The sequence below is a fragment of the Typopeltis vanoorti genome, chromosome 13 (assembly GCF_054136105.1).
Source record: "Typopeltis vanoorti isolate ZY-2024b chromosome 13, IOZ_Tvanoo_1.0, whole genome shotgun sequence".
Lineage (NCBI taxonomy): Eukaryota > Metazoa > Arthropoda > Arachnida > Uropygi > Thelyphonidae > Typopeltis > Typopeltis vanoorti.
The window spans coordinates 107,763,418-107,789,000 of record NC_143561.1 but is presented as its reverse complement, the minus strand read 5'-3'; the positions used below and the strand labels follow the sequence as shown (position 1 = coordinate 107,789,000).

At 36.8% G+C, this 25,583-nt stretch overlaps 1 protein-coding gene across 1 annotated transcript in view; it reads right to left on the bottom strand.

Annotated features, from left to right (window-relative positions):
• Positions 1-24,490, bottom strand: part of LOC150100447 (NACHT and WD repeat domain-containing protein 2) — a 66,063-nt gene extending 41,573 nt beyond the window's left edge. The window contains exons 1-2 of the mRNA XM_090402484.1: positions 24,261-24,490; positions 4,265-4,353 (exon numbers count right to left, since the gene is read on the bottom strand). Of these exons, the coding sequence (XP_090258610.1) occupies positions 4,265-4,353; positions 24,261-24,363 (192 nt within the window). The 5' untranslated portion in view covers positions 24,364-24,490. The remainder of the gene's footprint in view (positions 1-4,264; positions 4,354-24,260) is intronic.
• Positions 24,491-25,583: the final 1,093 nt, after the last annotated feature.

Below are 25,583 nucleotides of genomic sequence, written 5' to 3'. Positions count from 1 at the left end.
GCACAGCTTATACTTGTAAGTAATTAAGAACATCTATAATTATCATCGGCCTCCGCCCTATCCATCACTTTCTAGCACGGACTTTATATCGCTTTGACCTAAAAACTGAGATTATTTGGGTGGGTAAAATTAAGCTACATTGATGCAGATTAAAACACAAATTACTATTGTTGTCACATAATAAAGGCAAACCCAAAAAGCATTTTATTAAAAAAAAAAAAAAAAAACTCTTCAAATTACAGACTACACTTTTTAATTGTTAGCCTGGCTATGGGAATTTTGGTGTATTTCAAGAAAACTCCGAATAATAATTATTAAAAAAAAAAAAAAGTTACAAGAATGTAGCGAGATTATGTCGCCCTCCATTCTTCAAGACGCAAATGGACTTGAGAACACTGAATTCAAACACAATATTGCTTCATGGCTTTAGTTGCTATGACAACCAAACCAAATAATGTGTTATAGGATCACTAGACATTAATTTGAATATTTTTAAATAAATTAAAGTAGTCAAGGTGCTTTATTTAAATTTATGTATTAACAATCAGTCATTTTTTAAAAAAGTAATCAGTATAATGAATTGCTCATTGTTAGTCACTTCAGAAATACACGTTAATTGTTCACGTGTATTTCTGAAGTGACTAACAATGCTTTACTGCCCCCTAGTGTACAAAATCAATTCACGGTAATTTATGGCATTAGAAATATTTCAAAAATTAAAATATTAATTTATTCCTCCTACTGTATCGTTATGCGCTCATTTTTTTTCTTTATATTTCTAATTTCAGTATCATTAAAGAACTTTTATTGGCTTAAATTGTTCAAAAGATACTAAGCGATAACATGAAGTTAGCAACAGATAACAGGAAATAAAATATGCATAAAAAAAACTCCCTTTCGTGACCACTTTTATGGCTTGCGGGATTAGTGTAGGCGTAGTGCGTGATATCGTTTGCTTTCTTGTGAGTGCTATGAAATTCTGAATTTCAAATCTGCTGCTGTGTATGTGTGTGGGAGGGGGGGGGGTGAGGATGATTAATATGATACGCTATGTTTATGAAATACCAAATTTTCATGGCGTTGCTGCCTTACTCATATGATTGCTGAAACGGAATTAATAAAATATTATTTGAGTGTGCACATATTTTACTGTACAGAAGTTTAAGAATTTTTGATTAGCAAATGATTAGCAAGATAGTTAATAAACAAAATGCCTTTAGCATCCCAAAACACCGATACCTTTCCTGCTGATGGAACCGATCTTTGTCTTCTTTGGCGCTGAACAACCGGCTTCTGTCCACTGTTTTGGCTGCTGTTTGGATTCTGATGTATGTGTATGTACTGGTGAATTCAAGTCTCATCCGTAGTAATAAATCGACGCAAAAAATCAGTTTTATTCTTGTTAAAACCCTCCAAGCACTGTATAGAGATTTTCATGTGAGTGCGTTTTTGATCTGCGTGGCACCCATCTTGCGCAAAGCTTTTTCATTTGCAATTCTTCATGCAAAATACAGTATATCCTAAACATTGTTTTAAAATGCCTATAGAAATTTCTCAGAAATTTCACGCACTTTGACTCGCTGGTCATCTAATACCATATCGTGCACTTGATCAATGATTTTTGGTGTTGTTACATTTTTTGGTTGTCCTTTATGTGGATCACCTTCAAGGCTGGTACGGCCACGTTTATACTCTGCAGCCCATTTCTTAATTGTCGAAAAAAAAAGGAGAAGACTGCCCATAAACTTTTATGAACTTCGAATGAATTTCTTTTGGCGTTAAACCTTGTTTTAGAAAGAATTTTATAACAGCACGATAGTCAATTTTATCCATTTCAAGGGATACAGACAACATTTTTGCTTCAAACAGCTGTATAAAACAAACTACAGGATAGAATGACTTACAGTTTCACATGAATGCTTATAACAGATGTATCAATTTGAAAAAAAAAAAAAAAAACCTGCCGATAGTGTTGCCATCTATGGTCGAGGCCGAGAACTTTTCAGACCATCTCTCGTAACTGTACATATTAATTAAAATCGATCTGGATTGAGAATACATTTTCTGCATACCGCTAAAGGCAATTTATACGAAATTTTCTAATCTTAAAATGGCCATACATCTAACAAAGTTTTAAAGTTGAATAAAGATCCGTTTTATTTATTTATTTATTTTTTAGTACGTGATTACGAGGTAGTCTTCTATGTAACTTAAACCTATAATATTCTGGAGTGGTGCAATTATTAATATTTGAAGTAAGTATGACTACCTAATAGTAGTGTGTTGTATCTCCTTTGGCTGAGATAATCTCTTGCACTCGTCTTGGCATTGACTCGACAACACCACGGGTGTTTTGAGGTATTTTGGATCAAAAAAATAGAACAGAGTCTTGGAGGTCGGCCACCGAGGGAGGCACTGGCATGGACTGCGGATGTTGCATTCTTCGTGATCATTGTGATGCAATTTTTTATTATTTATTTATTTTTAATGACTGGGCTTTGGAATGTAGATATTGCAACTGTTATCTTGTCAAGGGGGCGGGCTATTGCAAATATCTCTGCGTTATGCTGGATTTTGAACCACGACTTTTTTTTTTTTTTTTTTTTTTTTTTTGTTGTTGTTTGTGAACAAGAAATGTTTCATAAACAGCGCCACTGAGACCAGGCGGCATAAATAAACGATCTGCTGCTTTCGTGTTTTCAGTTACTTCTTTCAATAGGTAGAAGAATTACATCATTTTCCTCACGTGACACCCGACCCACTATGGCTACATTCTTGACGTGCAACAACTTATTGAATTGTTGAGAGCGTGCAAATAACTGGAATGCATAAATGGGACACGTGATTGTACAGAGTGGCTAATAAATAAAACCAAATCGATTATTGACAGCAAAAAAGCTTTGATTCAGAGGGCGCTTTTCTCACTTAGACATGAGCGTCAGAACTGCCGATATACATGCCCGAAAGTAAACAAAACACTGATAAAGACATGGCAGACAAAATAAGAAATTCATAATTCTCTAACATTTAATTTTCCAAAGCGTACATTTTAGCCCTAACTTTTTTTTTCCTTTTTTTTTTTTTTTTTTGGAAATCGATAGACAGATTCCACCTTTCATCATCGCTGCAGTGGAGTGTATTTCTGCAGAGTAATAGAGGAAAGATGATGTTTCTAATCTTGGCTAGTATTTCTTTGTATGTATTCGTGTTTTTACGATATATTTTGTGAGTTGTAGGATTAAAGATGCGAGTTTTTTTGGCGAGAGTAAAGCCTTGCTTGCTTGCACAGAAGATCGATCAACCCTGGAGTAGTTTGAAAAAAGAAAAAGAAAAGAGGCTTAGAAAATGTTTCTAGTTAGTGACTAGAACCGTAATTATGCGTTTCGCTCGGAAATATATAAATAAATAAATAAAAATAAAAAATAAAAAGGCTTGTGTAACCCTGTTAAAATTACATTTATATCGCTAACCCCCTACGGAAGAAAGTGTTCTAACTTGGAATCTAGTCGCTGGCTAGAGTAACCTCTTCGACTGGTTCCAGAGTTAGTCGATCTCTGGCACAGACATGCGGATATTTTCTTTCGGAAACTTGGGTTTTCTTCTTGTAAACTAAATAAAATCGATCGCAGAACCCACACTATTTCAGACAGTAGTACATAATGTTAGGGTTAAGGACCACCAGATGGTGGCACTTGTCTACCATATGTTCATTGGATGTCATTTAAATTTACTGATAATCTTGAGCTAGCTATCTCTGATTGGCTGTGGTGGAGATTGACTGTCCCTCATTCTTGAAAAGCTAGATAGGACTAAAATGTCCTCACCTAATCCCTGTAGGAGAATACAAATTGATTTGGTTTTTATAAAAACATAAATAAATAAATGATAAACATTAAGACAAACTGGCAGGAATTTTCGAATAAATAATTCGAAATAAAAAGCGCTCTCTATGGTTCTCCATTGGAAGCTGAGACCACATTTAAAAAATTATTTTTTTTACAGTCGTGTATAAAACAACTATTACTTGAATCCGGACTTCTCATCAGGATAGGTCCGTGAGTTTTTCTGTATTTCGGACAAAAAAAACTAAATGATTTCTTGCAACACTCCACAGACTCAGTATTTGGTGGTTATCGTAAATGCACTGTAAGTTACTATCGCGTCGTTATCGTTCCGGCATGGGTAAATACGTCAAACATCCAATCAAATTACATATGAATGAAAAAAAAAAAAAAAAATTCAGCCCAATGTCTAGGTCACCTACCTGAAACTCTAGACCGTGTCTTTCTCGGCAGTAATCTTTCAACTTTGGATAAACTTCCTCCATAAGTGCATTACGCTCCATTGACATATCTGTAAAAACAAAGCAAAGAAATTAGACGAGAAAATGCTTTCGGATAGATAAAGAGCCACGTAAACTGATCAATATCTCCGAAATGATCCTATTCAATTACCGCCTGATTACATGGCTGACATTTGCGTGATAGAACAGTTCTTTCTGGAAAAAATACGAAGGCCATTCACGAATCTGAATTAGCTTTCTTACATGAAACTGTAATTAGAATAAGAATGTGATAAATATGCAGGAAAATTTATGTTTCTTTCACGAGAACAAAGACACCAAAGTTTTGAAGAGAAAGAGAGGCCTTTTAATATAGCTTTTCTTTTGTCGGGCGATGTTAAAACTGTTTCGGAAGCAGGACTACGCATTTCAAGATGCTACAATATATAGATTCTAGCCTAGAAAGCGTTGGCTGAAGAGTAGCGACAGACAATAAGACATTCATTCACTTCCAAATGCTTGCATGTGTGAAGGAACGGGCAAAAATTCTTCTGAACTGTTTGAATCAGAGAGAGAGACCAATCAGGCATGTAAGAACTAAAAAAAAAAAAATTTTGTGAGTTCAATGTATCTCATCATTGGCCTGTGGAGTAAGATAGGCTGAGATTCAGCAGATAGTAGGAGAGGAAATAAAGATAGAGTGCATAGTAGTAGAGTAGATGAAAGAGGACTCAGCTGACCTGTTTTAGCTGTTGACCCCCCAGGGGTGCTTCTAAAACGGTCGTTGATTTTTCACTTTTAAAAAGGAAAAATCCTGAAAAGGAAAAAAAAGGAGAGACTAAGCAAATTTAACAAGTGTAAATAAATCTAAAGACTATGTGGAAGACAATTCTATAGAGGAATGAGTTTGCCGAGCAAACCCAGAACAGTATAACCAGGAAAAGAAGGGAGATGACCTGGCCCGGAAGACCCCGCCCTGAAAAGGGCTTGGGACCACCTCGATGTTGGCCTTCGCAGTCCGGGTTTGTTCAGGTCAACCCCAACCTGGGGACAGAAAAACTTTCAACTGTGAAAGGACTAGACCTACCTGTGGGTTAAATGCTGATCAGGAAGGAAGATCGAGACAGCGTCAACACCTACAACTTGAAGGTGTTATAGGTGCAGACACAACCGGATTCCCCCCTGTATGATCTGGCAGATGGTTGGTGGATCACACCATCTCCTCAGGAACCGCTCTTCTCCCCGTAAGTACCTTTCCTGCTCCAGGAAGCGGCGGAGGTAGGCTGCGAGGCAGTTCTTAACACGGAGATAGATGCGATCCCCCTCGTTAAGAAGGTGTTTTTTCCTGGTTTTCCAAATGTGGTGCTTAATCACATTTATTAGGAAAATCAGGTGTTTCTTGTTTTTGGTTACTGGGGGAGGAAACTGTAGAAAGACTATTTCGGGGAATGTGAGCGCTGGGATCGCAAGCACCTCAGCCAGTCTGTGCCAAACACGCTGTGCTGGCGGGCAGTGAAAGAAGAGGTGCCCTACGGTTTCTATCGCACCGCAGACGTCGCAGAAGGGGTTGCATGGTCGCGGGTTGTAAGCTGATTTTACAAGTTTCACCGGGAGTCTGCCGTAGGCGATTCTCCAGGCTAAGTCTCGGTGAAATGGTTGCCCCCAGCTGTTTTTTATGTTGGTGAACAGCACCTCTTCGTTTGTGCCCAGATCGGGTTTTTCCCAGTCAAAGCTGTCAAAAATTTTCCAGTACAGCTTGTTTGGGCTGAGCTGAAGCACTCGAACTCCATCCGTTGCCAATTTTTTAAAAAGTTTACATATTGTGTAGTACCACTCAGGCACCGTCTCTGCACATGGTCCGGCGTGGCCAGTGGTCCCGAAGTAGGGTAGGAAAAATCCTAAGAAGTATTTCATCAGATTGCCGGAAGGGTGATTTGATGCCAGTGCTTTCCGTATGGTCTGAGCAGCGTTGGTTAGGTGGCAGTATTTGAGGATTGGCAGGGCGAATCCCCCTTGTGTGGGGGGAAGATGGAGAAATGCCCTGCGCACCTCGTGTTTCCTGTTGTTCCAGAAAAAATTAGTGATATGTTTGTGAATGGCGTTGTCTTGTGTGTCTGTTATGTTTGTGAGGTTAATGGTGTGCAGTAACATCGGTTTTAGGACTGTTTTGATAACTGTTGCTCTACCTTCGAATGATAGGTAGTTGGGACTGAAGGGTTTTAGTTTTTCGCAACACATTTCTATTAAGTGTTGTGTTTGCAACACTGGGGTCTCTAGGAAGGGAATTCCTAGTATTGCCAATGGGCCGGTTGTGGGTTTCAGACCATACGGAAGACTGGCAGGGTCGAATTTCCCATAAATTTTGATTCTTGTTTTTTCTGGGTTGGTGTGAAGACCACTGAGCACGCTGAACTCTCGCAGTATGCCGAAGAAGATGTAAATCGATTCGGAATCCCTAAGGGTTCCGACAATGTCATCGGCATATGCGAAGAACTAATTACAAAAAATATAGGGAATATTTGTATCTCTACGAATTTATTAACTCATTCTCCAAACGATTTAAAGTATGTCCTTATGTTGTAAAAAGTTTGGTGTTTATTCATATGATTAGCAAAATAACAAAAGATAAAAGTTTATATTTACAAATATTTCCCTTATTGTTTTAATACAATGATTTGTATTAAAGAGATTTATTAAAACTATTATTTCAGTCGATTCCAGCTTGTCAAATTTAAACATCTATGTGTAGTCTATGCTCTTATTCTATTAAAGAATTTTTCAACTTTGCCGTTTTTTGTTTATACTGTTTTCAACAATAATGCAAGAATGCAACAATAATCCAATCACCGCAACGCGCAACTTACATGCAATGCAATATAGTAGTATTCATGTACTCAAGTATAATTCCCAAATATGAGGATCTCCAGATACGTTTCTGACAACAATGTGACTTGTCTGCGAATTGTTAATATTGCATAAAATCTTGCTTATTTCTAATACTTAAAATACAAATAGATTTAAAAAACAGTCTGTTGATTTAATTGTTGAAAATAATTTATGTAATGTATGAATTAGAAATCTGTTGGCAATATTTATCATTATAGAGTGGAAATGTTTCTTTATTTTTATTTTATTTTTTCAAAAAAAGATAATGAAAAGAAGAAAAAAAAAAAGAACGTCAACTAATTCACTCAAGGAAAGAAATAGCTCCCCGCCGTTTCCCCCCCCCCCCTTCTTCCCTGGAATTCTTGCTCTAGATTATGTCACTATAGCAACTCGCGAACACTCTGGACTGTTACTGTTAATATTTAAAACTGGTGAGACGTTCTGTTATTGTAGTACAAATACAAAAAAGTATGGAATGTGGAACGCCTCTCCTGTTACGTATTGATCTCCAGCTCTGGAGGTAGAACGTAGCAGATATTATTAGGAAATACCGGACACTGCAATGCATGCCTGTGCTAACATTTGTGCTAATTTTTTTTTTTTTTTCAAGTTTGGTATAAGATTTCATTAAAATCTCGTGGACTCTCCTAAACTGTTTCTAAGACTAATTAAAATCCCAGCAATGCGTATTTTAAGTAAAAGATCACAGCTTAATATCTACTACTTATAAATAGAAGACTTATCCAGGTTCCCATTTTTTAAAAATCTTCCTATATGACTTTTCCGATATCCTAATTGACGACTGCTAAATTCGTTCTCTGAATTATATAACTATTATTAATTATGAATCCGATAATCTAGACATTTCCGATTTTTCTTTGACGGCAATGTAGATACTAAGAAAGTTATTCTAACTTGAACTTCGCAGCTCTGATGCACGGAACCGTAAGCAAACTGGAAAATTTGAACTAGATCATAAATGATAGATGATATATTAACAAACAAATTGCAGCTGTTTCCTTGTAGCTATATACGACGTGTAATAATCAAGTCAGAAAATGGGTACGTTACATGGCGTGCCCTTATACAGTAATAACCATAAAAATAAATATAAATAGCAGTTTTGTACATTGAAAACAGAAATCATCAATCGCATCAAATTCACACAATACGACTTTCATACTGAAAATATTTATATTTATATTTATTTATTATTTATATTAAAACGTATAAACGTTTCAATTTAAATATTCTTATACATTTCGAATATAGGTGTGGGATGCTAAAATGCATGTATTATCGAATAAATTTAATTTTAACAATTCATTTTACAAATTTTTATATATCTTATTAAAATGCAATATTGGAAATAATTTTTTATTATTTTCCATTGGAACAAAAATGAACTCTATTTATTAAAAAATTGTTAAAATTAAACGTATTCAATAATACATGCATTTTAGTATTCCACACCTATATTCGAAATGTATGAGAATATTTAAATTGAAACGTTTATACCTTTCAGTATAGAATGATAGAATGAGTAGTTATCGGAGCTGAAAATGGAAATTGCGGCTCGCGTGTCAGTATTTCGTGTCGTGTATTATTGATGGTGAATTGTGAATTTGATTGATATGTTTTTTAGCGATTTATGCTTATTCATTAGTATTAGTAGTTAATTGCTTGCTACCATAAACTGACACTTTATTTTTCCATAGTGGATTATCCAGGTAAGTCAATTGAAATTACAAGGGCGATACGCTAGGCCTACTGCCGCTAGTATTATCGCCATTGTTTCATATCTTGTAATCACAAACAACTGTCTATTTGCAATCGTAACATTTTATTGCTGGTAGACACCTAAGAGTGTCTACGGGATTTGCTAGTGGACCCTCAAAAGTCCACACGATTATCTTTACCTGCTCGGGACACCTGAGCAATCTCTACTCTTTCTCCATCTGTGCCTTAACACATTTCCAAATTATTGTCATGGCAAAACTTCTGAATGAGGCCAAATTCGAGGAAGTATACATGGAATTCCTCAGACTAGGAAAGCTTCTGAGTGATAATTGGCCAGGAAAAGTCAAGCTCTTTGACACTCCCCCCCCCCCCACAGTACGGAAGATGCTACATCCCAAGACAGCAGTTATCATACCTTGGAAACAGATACAGAGTTCCAAATGGTCAAAAAGAAGAGGAAAATCTCCATCAATGTGGAAGAACCCAAAACAACAGGGATAGAAACACCCAATGGTCCTAAAGAAAAGATACCACCAGTCATATTAAGGGATAAGGAAAAATGGATCCCTGTCTCGTCAGCTCTCAGAGAACAAAACATCTCATTCTCATGGGCCAAAAACTCAGATGAGGGAGTTAAAATACAACCCACTAATGTATCGGATTACAGACAGATGACCAGATTTATGGACAATGCTAACGTCCCATATTACACCTTCACTTTACCCAGCGAAAAGAACCTGAAGGTAGTTCTACGTGGGATAGCTGAAGGTATCACTCCTCAAGATGTGAGCACTGATCTCTCCAGACAGGGCCTGTCTCCAGTAAAAGTGAGCAGGATGCTCAGATCTGATAAAAGACCAATGCCTTTGGTGCTGGTGGAAATAAGCAACACACAAAAGCATAGCTATGAACTGATTATAGTATGCAGAGTCAAGATTGCAACTGAGCCTCTTAGGAAAAGAGCATCTGCAGGTCAGTGTTATAGATGCCAAAGGTTTGGACATGCCCAAAAATTATGTAAGGCAGCCTTCAGGTGCTTGAAGTGCGGCGAGGGACACCAGACCATCACATGCACCAAACCACACACAACTCCAGCATGCTGTGCAAACTGCAGAGAACCTCACCCTGCCAACTACAAGGGATGCTTTTCCAATCCAAAAAATCGAGGATCAACAAAAGTCAATCTTGCTCCTCCACGTAACAACGTTTTAAGCAACCAAACAAATCGTCCTCCAGTCTGAAATACTTCGCCTTCAACCTCACAGGAAGGAACAACCTTGACCAAAACATATGCTGAGGCTGCAAGAACTAAGCCTCCTGCATCTCTCGAGCTAGAAAGCTCCAACATAACATCCGTTTTAACAGCCTCACTTGCCACTATGCTGCAGGAATTCATCAAGACATGCCTCCTCATCATCTTCCAAAAAGAGATTCCTGCAAGGCACTCAAAATATTATAACAGCCATCTGTCATGAGTAATAAATTCCAACCAAAAGCTCTTAAGATAATCGCATGGAATGCAAATGGATTGATGAACAAGGTTTTGCTACTTCAAGAATTGCAACTCGTCTCAGTGCTGATATCATCTTGATTGGTGAAACACACCTAAGACTAGCTAATAACCCAAAAGTCCGTGGATACACTGTGTACAGAAACGACAGAAGAATTGGCACAAGAGGTGGAGGCACAGCCATATATATTAAGAGTTATTTGAATCATAATACAATAGACAAGCCCAAAACAGCAAACCTGGAAGTGACCGATGTGGAGGTACATACCTTCAATGCTGGGAGTCTCAAGATCTATGCTGCTTATAACGCTCCGAGCATTCCTCTGCTGACAACAGATCTGGAATCCATACTTGGTCCAAATGACTCCATAATAATAGCAGGAGATCTCAACTCAAAACACACAGCTTGGTACAGCTCATCAACTAACACCAAAGGCCACACACTTTTCAACTTTGCAATGCTCAACTTTGTTGTTGTGGCCAGCCCTACCGAGTCCACCCACTTCAGCCCTTCAGGTAACTCGGATGTACTAGACATTGTCATCTTTAAAAATTTAAGATACCAATTCAAATTGGAATCAGTCAACGATTCCAATCGTTGACTGAATGTGCTCAGATTCCATAGATTAAGCACTATGGAATCTGAGCACAGTCCCATAGTGCTTAATCTAGGTTCATCAGATCAATTCTCTCCTCTGCACTCATTAATACTATGGGACAAGTTAGCCAAGGTTCTTCCTGATCATATTGGTCCGGTGCCCAATATCAGTAAAAAGGAAGAGATTGACACAGCAATAAATAACTTAAACATACAAATTCAAAAAGCAATCGAATCAGTCAGACAATCCACTGTCTTCCACCCAACCAACTGTATCCCTGAAGAAATCATGGAGCTAATCAGAGCAAAAAATAGAACCAGAAAGAGATACCACAATACCAGAGCCCCACAAGATAAAAGAGTATTGAATAATCTAAACAGGCAGGTCCGGGAAGCTCTTCAAAAACACAGAACCATCAATGGGAAACCAAATTGGCTAACATCAATACTGAAGATCATTCTGTATGGAAATTCTTAAGAGCAACTCATACCCCCTATACAAACCAAGAAAGGGACAGTTCACGAAGATTGAAGAGAAAGCCGAAGCACTAGTAAATAACCCAGAATCTCAGTGCAATCCATCGTATACAAATCTAAATATCAACCTTATGTACAAGATTCATCGTCATGTTAGGAACCTTAAGACAGAACATTGTTAACTCCAAACATATCACTCCTACAAATCCGGCAGAAATGATAAATATCATCTCCCATCTAAACAGTAAAAAAAACTCCAGGACCGGATGGCATAATTAACAGAATAGTAAAACTACTTCCAAGAAAGGCCATAGTCCATCTCGTCAACATTACAAATGCCATCTTTAGATACCAGCATTTCCCTACTACATAGAAAACGCCACCATCATGCCACTGAAGAAGCCAGGAAAAAATCCTCACCTTCCCAAAAGCTACAGACCTATAAGACTATTGTCCAGCCTCGGAAAGGTGACAGAAAAAGTGATCCTCTCAAGATTTCAAGCAGAAACAGATAAGTTAGGAATTTTGCCTAATGAACAGTTCGGTTTCCATAACGCCCATAGTACAGCTCAACAAGTGCACCGGCTGGTAGAAATCATTACTAAAGGTTTTAACTGGAAACTCAACACAGCTGCCATCTTCATCAACGCAGAGAAGGCGCTTGACAAAGTATGGCATCAAGGCCTTCTCTACAAACTGATAAAATTTAACTTGCCAGTCAAGTTAATAAAAATAATACATTCTTACCTGAAAGACAGATATATGCAGGTCAGGGTCGGCGAAACGGTTTCGACCAGACACAGGATCTCGGCAGGCATACCTCAGGGATCTCTTCTGGCACCTCTCCTGTTCTCAATCTATGTAGCAGACATCCCTCTGAACTCAAGAACAACATTCACTGCATTATATGCAGATGATACTGCACTGATGGCAAGATCACTGAGCCCAAAACTGGCAACTAAAAGACTACAAACCAGTATACACATTTTAGAAAAATGGTTTACAGACTGGAGGATCCAAGTTAACTCCCAGAAAAGCTCAGTTATATTGTTTACTAGAAAGAAAATCCATACCATGGAGGATATTTATTTATTGGGAGTAAAGATTCCATGGCAGACTGAAGTTAAATATCTTGGAGTGATTCTTGATAGTAAACTCCTATTCAGCAAACATATTAGTTATATTACCTCAAAGACATCCAAAATCTTAACACAGCTCTACCCTATGATCAATAGACAAAGTAAACTGGACACGCAAACAAAATTAACAATTTACGAGATGGTAATTCGACCGGTTATCACTTACGCATCCCCAGCGTGGAGCCACACCGCAAATTCAAACATTCTAAAACTTCAGAGATTACAGAATAAGTTCATGAGGATGATTCTCGATGCGCCTTGGTTTATCAGAAACTCCCAGATCCATAGAAGTTAATATCCCTTATATCTCTTCCTTTCTCATAAATCTAGCTGAGAAGTTTTTTACCAAGACAAGTAACCATCCAAACCCGTTAATCAAGGAAGCCTCGGAATATAATGAAGAAGAAATCAACAAATATAAAAGACCAAAGTCTATCTTAAGTTCATCTGAACACAACTAACTTCACTGCCCTCAATGGGCGAGCATACAGCTCACAAACACTCCATTCAAAGTTCTTTCATTACAAGACAAAGGGGAATATGAAAAGCAATTTTGCTTCACCCATCTAGTCAGAAATGTTAATGTTAACCCCTTAACGTACCAATTAAAAATCGGAAAGCGGTCGTGTTTCTGCCATTTGTTTTGGGCGAGGGTGATTTGCTGGATCAAATTCATCATTATTTTTCAAATAATGATGAATTTGTGCAAACGCAAATGAAATAGCCGATACACGCCGTTGGCAACTTTTCTCGGCGGAAACGAAATAGGCACAAGATTGTCTAGCGTCGTTGTCTTTATATGTGAAACCAAAATTCAAAAGCAATTTTGGTGCAGTAAACAAAAGACGTATCACAGACGTCTTTGTATGTTAAGGGGTTAATGTTCAGTATGTAGAATACTAATAGAAAACATTGATTTATTGTAGTGTTTTCCGAATGCATTTTGTAACATTCTAATTTGTATTAGTAAATAAGGCTTACAAATGTCCATTTTAAGCCTAACAATTACACAATCATCCTTTGCGTTCAATTCCATCAATATTTTGCAAAGCCCGGATTAATCTACCAGCCCATATACGAAAAATGTCAGCAAATGATTGAGTAGATGGTAAAGGCATGCATTTGTCTTACTCTAAAGTGACATTTTAATAATGGGTTCAGAAATGAATCTACTCGTACAAAGAGAGAGAGAGAGAGAGAGAGAGAGAGGAAAACAAGAACAGGAATCAAAAGAAGACGTGAGAGAGAGAGAGAGAGAGAGAATGAGATCGTACTAAATTGTCTGATGTTTCTGATTATGGAAAGAACACTGTGTTACGTCTTCGTATTAATATAATGGTTTTCATACAAATATTGTTCACAATTTCCCAGAAACAGCAACTGATTGCATGCACGTATGCTCGTGACAAGCATGCAAGTCATCTCATTGTCAACAATGCAGATCACCTCATGTGCCACTGCGATGTCAGGTGCTAACAAATGCCATGATTGTTATCCATTATCATCTGCTGTTCACTATGACAACATAAACTGCATGAATTACAGGGTAGCTTATATAATGGTGGGGTTCTAATTATTATATATATTTTTATTCCAGTTTCAAAATTGGGATATTTTTATACGAGTTAAGCCATGGCGTGACTACTTGATATACATTTAAATCAATGCAAGAAGTGAGGGCTTTTTTTTTTTTTTTTTTTTTTTTTTTTTTTTTTTTTTTCTCGAAACAAACATGTTTATCGATAAATGCCGTTTCTAACTCAGCATTTGTTTCTTTTATTGGCTATCTGATATGAGCACGCTTGACCAGTATATTGTTTTACCGCTTTAAAGCATTGCTGAAAATTCTTATCGTAAATAGGAAGTTAATTTTGAAAATGGTACTTCAATTATTTATTATGCAAAAAAAAAAAGAAGATAAAATAGCTAGACATATTATACGTGTATATCTATGTATAATTTTGTCAAGTATATTTTATATCCGGGTTCTGTTGTTTAAAATTGTACACTAACAAAAGGAAATGTGTTGTCTGTCAATGTTCATAAGCTGATTTCTCTGTTTTACTCCTTGAAATCTTGCTCAACAGGACAGGAAGACCCCGATTGCTAGAGATAAAAAAAATTGCCTGAGCCCGAGAACGGTTATCTCAGCCGCATTTGAAAAGCCTTCCCAAATGTACCTAGATTGCTGCCTTATGTGTGACTACCCTTTCTTAAGAATGCATATAAAAATTGGAAGGGTATTTCATTATCTGCTGAAAAATGCATACATTTTTCAGCAGATACTGAACATAATAAAAATGCTTTATCGTGTTCATGACCTGTGTCCATACACAAAAATAGTTGCACAGCGAGAGTTGTCAGTGTACAAAGTTTGTTTTTCTTTTGCCGTATCTGGTCGACGAACGATTCTAGTGAACGATGTCATATTCTGATATGAGAGATTTTTTTAACGAGTCGACAGGAAATAAATCATTTTCTATGCAAAACAAAGTATATATGAAACTTCTCGGCAACTAAAATGGCTAAACTGATTGAAGCCAGCCTCATAACATTTTTGTTATTATTTGAAATTTGTGCTACTAGAAGATTAGGAAGATTAGGAGGGGAATATTTCTTTTGTCCTAGTGGTATACTTGTATTCCACTAATGACGGAACCGTAGACTCTCTCTCTTTCCACACGGTTTTGGTTTTTATTTTTTCTTGTTTTATGCGCACTCCGCCCACAAAATGTTGGTACCTATAGTACACTAGTATTGTGGGTAAGACAGTTGTCAGATAATCCGAAAAGAACCCTGCTTTGAAGGCCACTCCAGACTCCAGAAAACCACCACACTGCTCATTGGAAGCCGAAACTGGCTTGAAAAAAAAATAATAATAAAAAGTCCCATGTGTGGTCTCTTGAGCAAGATTCCCGATTAAGAGAGATGAGGAAAAGATTATAAAAAAATATAAAAATCGTAGTTAGTGGGGTTTTTTTCCGTATAAGTTGAAAATTTGCACTAAGGTAAGCTTTAATTTGAAAAAAAAATCTCAATGAGCAATTAGACTTGAAAAATTTTTAAAAACACTAATATAAATTACTAGTATAAAAGTCTTACAGTGACTGCACTGCATAGTTCAGAAAGCCTGGACAGAGGGACGAATTCCCGATGATTGGAGTAGAGCTCTCATAGTACCCATATATAAAAAGGGAAATAAAACTGAATGTGAGAATTACAGAGGTATATCCCTACTGATTGTTCCTGGGAAGATCTATGCAAGTATACTTGAGAAACGGCTGAGAAGAATTGTGGAAGAAAAGCTTGGTGAAGAACAAGCTGGATTCAGGCCAAATAGAGGCTGTCAGGATCAGATTTTCACTTTACGACAAATAGTGGAGAAATCATGGGAATATAACAAAGATCTGTATTTAAGATTTGTCGATATGGAAAAGGAATATGAAAAGGTGTTAAGAGAGAATCTATTCAAAACACTACAGTTATATGGTGTCAATGGGGCATTATATGAAGCAATACTTAGTCTTTATTTGAGTTGTGAGTCAGCAGTTAGAATTGAAGGAAGTACAAAAAGATGGTTTAATGTTAAATCTGGTGTGAGACAAGGATGTACATTATCCCCTCTGTTATTCATTATCTATATGGATCACATTATGAAGGAAAGTGGTATTAAACCTGATATCAAAATTGGAGATGTTAATGTCAGTTCTTTGCTTTATGCGGATGATGTTATACTTCTAAATAAATCCGCTACAAGTTTGCAAGAGTCCCTGACTAAATTGAATAACTGTTGTAATAGATATGGTATGAAGGTCAGCATTACAAAGACCACGAAAATAGGTAGAATTGTTGAAAATGTCAATTGTGTTGTGAACGGGAAACCTGTGGAACAAGTAAAACATTTCAGCTACTTAGGCACGATTTTTACTGAAGATGGTAAATTAAATATAGAAATAGACAACAGAATCAACATAGCTGGTATGGTAGGAAGTCAACTAAATAAATTTATATGGAATAAGAGAGAAATTAGTCGGAACACTAAATTAGCTGTATACAAGAGAGTGTTCAAACCAGTTTTAACTTATGGATCTGAGAGCTGGGTCAGAAGTAAAACGCTTGACCAAAGACTAGAGACCGCAGATATGAGAGTCCTGAGAAAGATTAGAGGCGTGAACAGATGACATCAATGGCAATATCATATTAAAAATGAGGATATTAGGAAAGAACTTGACATTGTCGGCATCCAGGAATGCGCTAGCAGAGCTAATCTCAGGTGGTATGGTCACTTAAACAGAATGGGCGAAGAAAGATTAGCAAAACAAGTGTTCTCTGCCAGGTTGGCAGCAAAACGACCCAGAGAAAGACCAAGATATAGGTGGATTGATACGGTACAAAGTGCCTTAGACGATAGAAATATAAGATCTGATAATGTTGGAGTCCTGACAGGTAACAGATTGATTTGGATGAAAATTGTAGATAGGAAGTTAGTAATGATGTAAATTTTTCATGTAGTACTATCATATCCTGTACACCCCTTGAGGGTACATGGCAGGAATTTGATGATGATGATGATGATAATATAAATTAAGAAATACCAATTAAAAAAAGTTATATTAAATTTTGATAAAACACAAACTCTTAAACGCAAAGACACGTACTGCACAACAATAGCATATTTGATATCGCGATTGCCAAATGAACAAATGGTTGAAAGACAGAGATAGTAGCATAGAAAAACGCGTTGGAGTCAAAATAAAATTCATGCAAGTAACAGAACCTTGGTCAGTGTTCCCCCCCACCCTCCCACCCAAAGAAAAGGAGAAAAAAAAACTTTTGAGGTCTCTTGAGAATCGGAATTCCCCTTATAGCTTTTGTAGGGATCCTCTGAGCTGTCTTTGTATCCACCAATCAATAATAAATAAATGCTTTGTGATAGGTTCGAATCCCAGCACAGAATGTTTATAAAACCTTTCAAACACTTGAGACTCCGTTGAGATAATTGTCTATCTATTTCGTCTTAGAAGAGATGCATAATCAATATAAATATTTATATGTACTATAATTCTCCTGATTTTAAATAAATCAGGATAATATAGTTAAAAACTCATTTACAAAATGTCACAAAAATTACTATTTTTCTTTTTTTATTAGTTAACTATTAGACAGCATGCTCGTGCTGAATTACTATATAACTCTTTGCATGTACACGCATGTATGTAGGTTAAATTCTTGAAATTTTAGCCTCATTCCAAATCGCTGAAGTCTATCATCAACTCGACATGTACAGTAGAAGCGATGCAATCGCACTGTAAGGCAAACCAGTATCAATATCAACCAAGCAGGTCATGGCAGATATTCTGATAAAACTTCTTCCAGAAGAATGTCAATATTTTTTTTATCGATTTCAAACATTAATAACGGCCGGTGCCATATCCCCCACACTGATAACACCCCGATCACTTGGCACGCTACACCGAGTTGCTAAAAATACATCCTCTCTATCTAGGTCCTCTTGACGCGAGACACTTTATTCCGATATTGTGTTTCAAATGGGACGTTTATTTTATTTATTTTATTTTTTTCTTTAGACCACTAAGGCGTTTTCACTGTAAAAAGAAGCGGAGAAATCTTAATACTTACCGAATACTAAATTAATTAAATACATGGCTATCTAATTAAGTTGTTTTCAGAGTGAATCTTAGTATGCGTTTCCATATCAATTTTATCATTAATAGTTTAGGCTGTGTTACTAGTTCACAGAGGGTAAACACGATTTCAACATAAATTAGGACGGAGAAACATCTGAAAAAAATGTGCCGATGAATGGTCCTTTCACCCAGTAAAAATCGGGGGAGGGGAGGAGAAAAGACCAAAAATACGTTTTGAATTTACCAATCTAATGTATGCCTCCCTGAAATAATCATATTACTTACTAATATCTTAAATACTTGAGAAATCACACATTTAAACGTTAAAATAAATTAAATACATCTATTTCACCCCCCCCCCCCAAAAAAAGGGAAATACGCGGAACTCTTTTAGCCCTAACGAACTTCTGGAAATCAGTAGGCAGCATCTTCACTTATCCTTCACCGGTACTCGAGCTCACCCAATGATTTCAAAGGCATCAGGGAGGACTGTAGCATCCAACTGTCTTGATCTTGTGATTTCGAAATGCTGATTCGTGTTGTTGTCTGTAATAATATGAGTTCAGAGTTGATTTTTTTTATTATTTTTTTTTTATTTGCGGCGTTAAAACCAGAATTTCCTAGAAGAAATCCCCTCCTTGTCTGGCCCAAAGACAGACTGGAACCAGTCGAAGAAAAGTCAGGAAGTTCTAGTTGGCGACTAGAACCAAAACCGTGATGGTTATACTTCTAGCGGTCTTGTATTATGGTACCAAACTCGACCACAAGACTACACAGCCATCCTTTTAACATTCCATAATATAACATTAAAATTCTCATAACATTTGTACAGAATATGCTTATGATATTCTATTATAAGAATTCTAATGTTCTATTATACGAGGGGTGGCTATTAAATAACGAGACTGGTTGCAAAAATGTGGTTTATTATTACAATTGTACAACTTAATTGTTATCCCTTTCAACATACTCCCCTCCTCTATCTATACACCGTTGCATACGAATTTTTCATAGTTGGAAGCAGTGTTGCAAGTCATCAGCAGTTATCTGCTTCAGTAGCGCTGCCGTTTTTACCTCATCCACTGACTGAAAATGGAAAACAGCGGAGCCGGACTTGCAGAAGAAGATCATCGCATGTGATGAGATGTGGATTTTCCAGTACGATCCAGAAACAAAGAGACAATCGATGCACCGGAAAACTCCCACGTCACCGAGAATGAAAAAAGCAAGAATGAGCAAGTCAAAACTGAAGGCAATGCTGATCTTTTTTTTTTTTTTGATATAAATGGCGTGGTAATGGTTGAATGGGTACCACAGGGTCAGACAGTTACCAACATTATTACCTTGAGGTTCTGGCCAACCTGAGAGAACGAGTGAGGAAGAAGAGACTCGATCTGTGGAAGAACGACGCTTGGATTCTCCATCAGCACAACGCTCCAGCTCACAGTGTTGGACTATCTACCTTACTCGTCGGACTTAGCTCCATGCGACTTTTACCTTTTTCCAAAGTTGTAATCCGCTTAATAGCCGGCATCTATATTTAAGATAACATTACAGAACAAGCAGCATTTTTTTCTCTGTGGCTTTTATTGGTGAAACAGCGACTTCGGATCAGAACGATTCGTGTTAGAATCTTGGGAGGGAGGACAGATTGACGTCCGCGGTACAACAATTTAACAGTTCTAATTTAAGCTGTTGTGATAATGAATCGCAATACAAGAAGGCTAGTACAAAAGAGATCATTTTGTGCTCGTCCATCTTTTTGAACATATTTTTGGCTAACATGTCGGCTTGCGAGATAACTAACTCTGGAACTTGAAGTTTCCAGATTAGTCATCTGGCATGGTAAGCCATCTCATCAAGACAAAGTTCATTGAGAATGAGCACAGGTTAATTAAATTTTATCTGGGATGAAATAAGAGCCACTCGTTTGAAAATCCAAGATAATACAAGGTCGAATAAAGAATCATTTATTATACACTGCATTAATGATGAGAGTGAGAGCTTTTTTTTACTATTTGCGGACGTCTCATGGACATGGTGCAATGACGTAATAATGAATTATTACGTAATTCGTTATTACAATAATCAAGTACTCTTTGAATCACATGCTAAAAATTTCGTATATGTAAAAGGTGATCCAAAAGTTGCGCACATCAAAGTTGAAGCTGAGCTGCATCGAAATGCTTCAATTGTAATAATTCGTTTTGCCTATAGATGGCACCCTAGGACTATTAGCCAGTATCGTGTAATCTATCTGCTACATGTTGATTATTGGGAATCCAAAAGATTCCCAATAATCATTGGGAAGCCATTGCATAGCTTCATAGCGAAATGGTACTTTTCCAGGAGCAAACGAGTTATTATTTCGGGATGTTATTTTGCCTGTCGTTCTTACGCAAATGTTGTGGAGGAGTTTCGTCAGAAGTATCCCGACTTTGTTGCTCCTCAAAATACGACAATTACCAAGTTAATCAAACGCTTTCGGGAAACTGGATCACTTGCAAACAGCGTCATGGAAGACCTTCCATTTCGACTGAGGCTAAACTGACTGCGGTACACACGACGTGCTGCAACGTTCACCTTCAAAGAATCTTCAGAAAATCTCCGCACAGACAGGTATGTCATATGGCTGTACTTGGAGAACAACCAACCGAAGCTTCGTCCATACCGTGTTCACTCAGTACGGGAATTGAAGCCACTGGATAAGGAAAATTTTCTGTACTGTAGATGGTTTCGATCATTTGTTGAAGAAAATGGAGTTCGAGAGCTGGACAATGTTTTCTTCATTGGCGAAGCGTGGTTCCACCTAAGTGGATACGTCAATAGCCAAATAACAGAATTTAGTCATCGGAAAATCCTCATGCTTTCCATGAAATTGCCTGCATTCTCTCAAAATCGAAGTGTGGTGTGGTGTGCAGTATCACGCCGTCGCATCGTCGGAACCATTTTCTTTGAGACGACATTGAGCAGTGCACTGCACCAAGACATCATCACCCAGTTTGTGGCTCTACTTGAGATTGAAGAACGTGATTGCTGTTTTCAGCAGGGCGGTGCCACTTGCCATACGGATTTGTCATGTCAAGATTATATGGGGTCACCTGAAAGGAAAGGTATATAAAAATAATCCTCTTATAATAATTGATGAACTGAAGACGAACATCACTGAAGCAGTCAATAATTCCATGCTTCGAAGAGTTGCCTCCAATATGTTAAAAAGATCACGTTCCAGGAGACCATTTTGAACATTTGCTTTAGTAATGCTACTTATTTTTGCCTTTGTAAAAATACGGTTATAAGCTGTTTGAAGCAATTTAGTTTATCGCTAATATCGAAAACTGCAAGTATATTTTATGATGTGCGAGACTTTTGGACCTCCCTGTTTTGTTTCGATTTCGTGCCGTTTTCCATATTTTAAAATTACTTGATTTTCAGCAAGAATTGCAGCCAAGAAGAAACAGAAAGGACTGATGTCCGAGTATGTGGAGATACAAATTCAGGCGTGGGTCGTCTTCAATTTGCTTAATGAAGGAAATAAGATCAGTTTTGTATTTTCAAAAAGAAATAGAATTTATATATTAGACAGACGAATGTTTCTTGCGTATAAAATTTAATATTTTCTTTGGTCACTTGAACTTCAAAAGAATTATATTTAAGATAAAAAGTTCGTAACTTTTTGAAATAACATCTTTTTTTTTTTTTTTTTTTTTTTGCAAGAACACGTTTTTAAAGATTTAGTAAGATTTGCTATTCCAGATAGTAATTATAATCCATATAGAAAATTAGCTGTAATCGTCATTACTCAGGAATGTGTTCATGGATTAAGAGATGGAGTTCGATATTTGCACATCCGTTGTATTATGCAGGAGAGATTTTGCAACAAAGGGATAGTGAGAATCCAGACATTTGATCTCCACGAATTACGTAATTACATAGTTTAGGAATGACGTAATAAGAAAGAAAAACATAAATTAAAGATACCAAGAAATTATATACTTGGTTTAATCCTTTATCTAAGTGAAAGCAAACAAAGTTTGCGCCTGAAGTATTTTCAGAACTGGGGCAACCCGTGGTAAAGGTGGTATAACTTCTGATCACTTGCCTTAGTATCCCATAATGCAAAGCACATCTCCTTGCGGACATGTATAAGGGAAGGGTCACTGCAAAGAGATGTGCTTTGCATTATGGGATACTAAGACAAGTGATGTGAAGTCACCTTTACCACGAGTTGCCTCAGTCCTGAAAATACTTCATGCGCAAACTTTGTTTGCTTACACTTGGATAAAGGATTAAACCACGAGTTTAATTTCTTGGCATCTTTAATTTATAGTATAACTAAGTGAAAACACTTCCAACAAAGAAAAACATACGCCAATAAGGAGTGCATTGTGTATTATATAAAACAGAAACCTATACTGCCTTCATAGCTGATTTGGTTAGCCGAGTGGACGGAGTATCTGCTCTCTAACCAACTGGCTGTTTGTCTAAATCCTACTGGAGGAAGCAGAGATATTTATAAATACTTTTAAGTGGTAAATGAATTGCATCATACGGTATGAGACAACCGCCTTGTTTACTGAAGGCCTGAAAATGTTTTAGGTTTGTATTTATCAAAAAAAAAATAAAATAAATAAAATAAATAAATAAATAAATATATATAAAAGACTGTGTTTTTCCTCAACCTAATGGTTGGTGGGGTAGCAATGCTGCTTGGCCAGGGAATTATTATTATAGATTAAAGTGCTTTTTTTTTCTTCTGAATTTTCTCGTTTAATAGTGTTCCATGTTTGTAAATCTGTGTGTTCGCGGGACTGGTTTGCCTGTTTTGAGGGACAGAAAACCCGAGTTTACGAGATGGAAAAAACTCTCCTAATTTATCTTGACTGAAAAGCCCTGATAAATGCTTTTTGAGTCATAGACGAGATTTGAACCCATCCATTTCCAACTAATGGACTCCGTTGAAACTAACTGATCAACGGAGGCTCCTATATAAGACTAACGCAGGAAAATGAAGACATTGCATGTATCAAATAATATTATACATTATTTTAAGATGAATCAGATGATGAGGAGAGAGGACGAGTATGTGGGAAGAAAGGTCATGCAGGTGGATGTGCAGGGGAAGGGGAAGAGGAAGCGCGGACGGCCAAAGAAGAGATGGAGGGAGATGGTGGAGGAGGACTTGAGGATGAAGAACTTGGATGTTGCTACAGCCCAAGACAGGAGGTTGTGGAGGAGACTCGCCACAAACAGCGAACCTACTTAAGTGGGAAAAGCTGCAGAAGAAGAAGATTCTAAGATGAATCAGATTAGTAATTTATCTAATATAAAATCTTTCATATTTTAATCGACATTGATATCTAAGTTCATAAATGGTAAATTTGTACATATAGCTTCAGCTTCTCATGGGGAGGAAATTGCTCCAGTAAAGTGTTATTTTATGTAATAATCTAATGTTTAAATTATGTAAGGCTAAACATAAGCGAACCCTATTCACAAGCAAAGCTCACCACGGAACACTCAGCATATTAGAATTAAAATAATAATAATAACAGATTATCAATAATAGACTACTGGCAATCCAGGCCAGTTTTAGAAGAGATAGTTGACAAATATTATACAGTATTACAAAAAAATAAAAAATAAAAATAAATCAAATAAAATAATTAATTAAGATATATCAAAAACGTACAAATTTATGCTCTTTAAAATTTAATTTGAGAATACGGACGATGACAAACTTAATAAATATATACTTGCTTGTAAAGTTAAGGTTTGATTATCTGTTTTTTTTTTTTTTTTTTTTTTTTTTTTAGTTTGCACTTGGTTTTAATCTTTGAAATGTCGACTCCATAAGCTGATCTTTTTGGAAGTAAAATTTAGAGTGTGATTCCGAACAAAATCATTTGTTACACATCTTGATAGCTGTAAAGGTATTTAAGTGCAAAGTAAAAGATCGTGCGTGCAGGCGAAAACCTACCTGTAAATGTCGAACTTGTAAATATACGAACAATCTTTGAGCTGACCGGAGGAAGGTCCGATAGATTGCCGCTAAAAATACGATCAATTGCCCTATCATCCATGATTATCCGCTTCCTTGCTTGTGTATGTAAGTGTGGCTACAAAGACGTTAATCCTTTTGTCAAATTACCGAACACAGTTGCTGAAACATGGAAGGTTATTCAGAGATCGACCGTTAGTAGAAATTGACGGCGCCTCCGCTATGACTGTCGTCTTGCGACAGCAGTCTTGGTGGTCGAAACTGTCAAAAGTTTGACAACAACGGAAGCCAGTAGTTATGAACTTCGATCACGTGGAAGGAAAGCCTTTATTAAAGTTGCTAGGCGCGTCTTGTGTGACCATGGTTACGCGCAAGCGTTATAAAGAAATATCAACAGCCAATAACTATTAAGGCACTTTTGATTAAGAATTAGTATGGGAACCTAACTTCACCTGGTGGTATTTTTAATACCCCCCCCCGTTTTTCGTTTTCTGTACCCCATAACAACTGTGAATACATAAATAATAACAGTAAAGACCAACCAAGTTGACAACTATTATGTAGTTATAAAAGAGACTGATGTTATTTTAAAATATTTCTAATTGTATGTTGCATTGTTCAGCACGTTGTGCGTGTTTACGCATTCGTGTGCACGTGTTTAGTAATAAAGGCTACGATGATCACCACGCCACCTATTTTTTAATATACATGAATAACAGATAATTGTGATTTCTGTTTTTGTAAAAATAAATGAATAAATTCTTGTAATAGTACAAGTTTATATTCAGTAAGTGTATTACATTTTTATTTTAAGTCATCCATTGGTGATAACGTATGCGCCTTAGCAACAACTGCAGTTTGACAAAGTTAAAACTCGCTTTCACACAACTATAAAATTACAAATGAGATTCTCAGTTTGACCCACTCACCGATTTATTAGGAGCGTTATTTCATCACATTTCTATTTATAAACCATTCACGTTACTCATGAAATATAAACACGTCTAGAATTATAAACAATAACCAGTTATTATTGACCTCTAAATATCAAGATGTGAGAAAACTACACTGTACAGGAAATGGGGGGGGGACAAAAAGATGAAGTGGTTACGACAGTCTTCTTCTTATTATTATTATTATTATTTGACATCTCCAGGGAGTCCAAAGACTCATCGAGGGAGAATGTGCCAACAGCATCGAACGATTGGTCCCCTTCCAATTATCAGACTTTCATTTTTTTTTTTTTTTTATGTGCAGATAAGCATTTTCTTTCGTTATCTTTTTGCATCAAGTTTCACTATC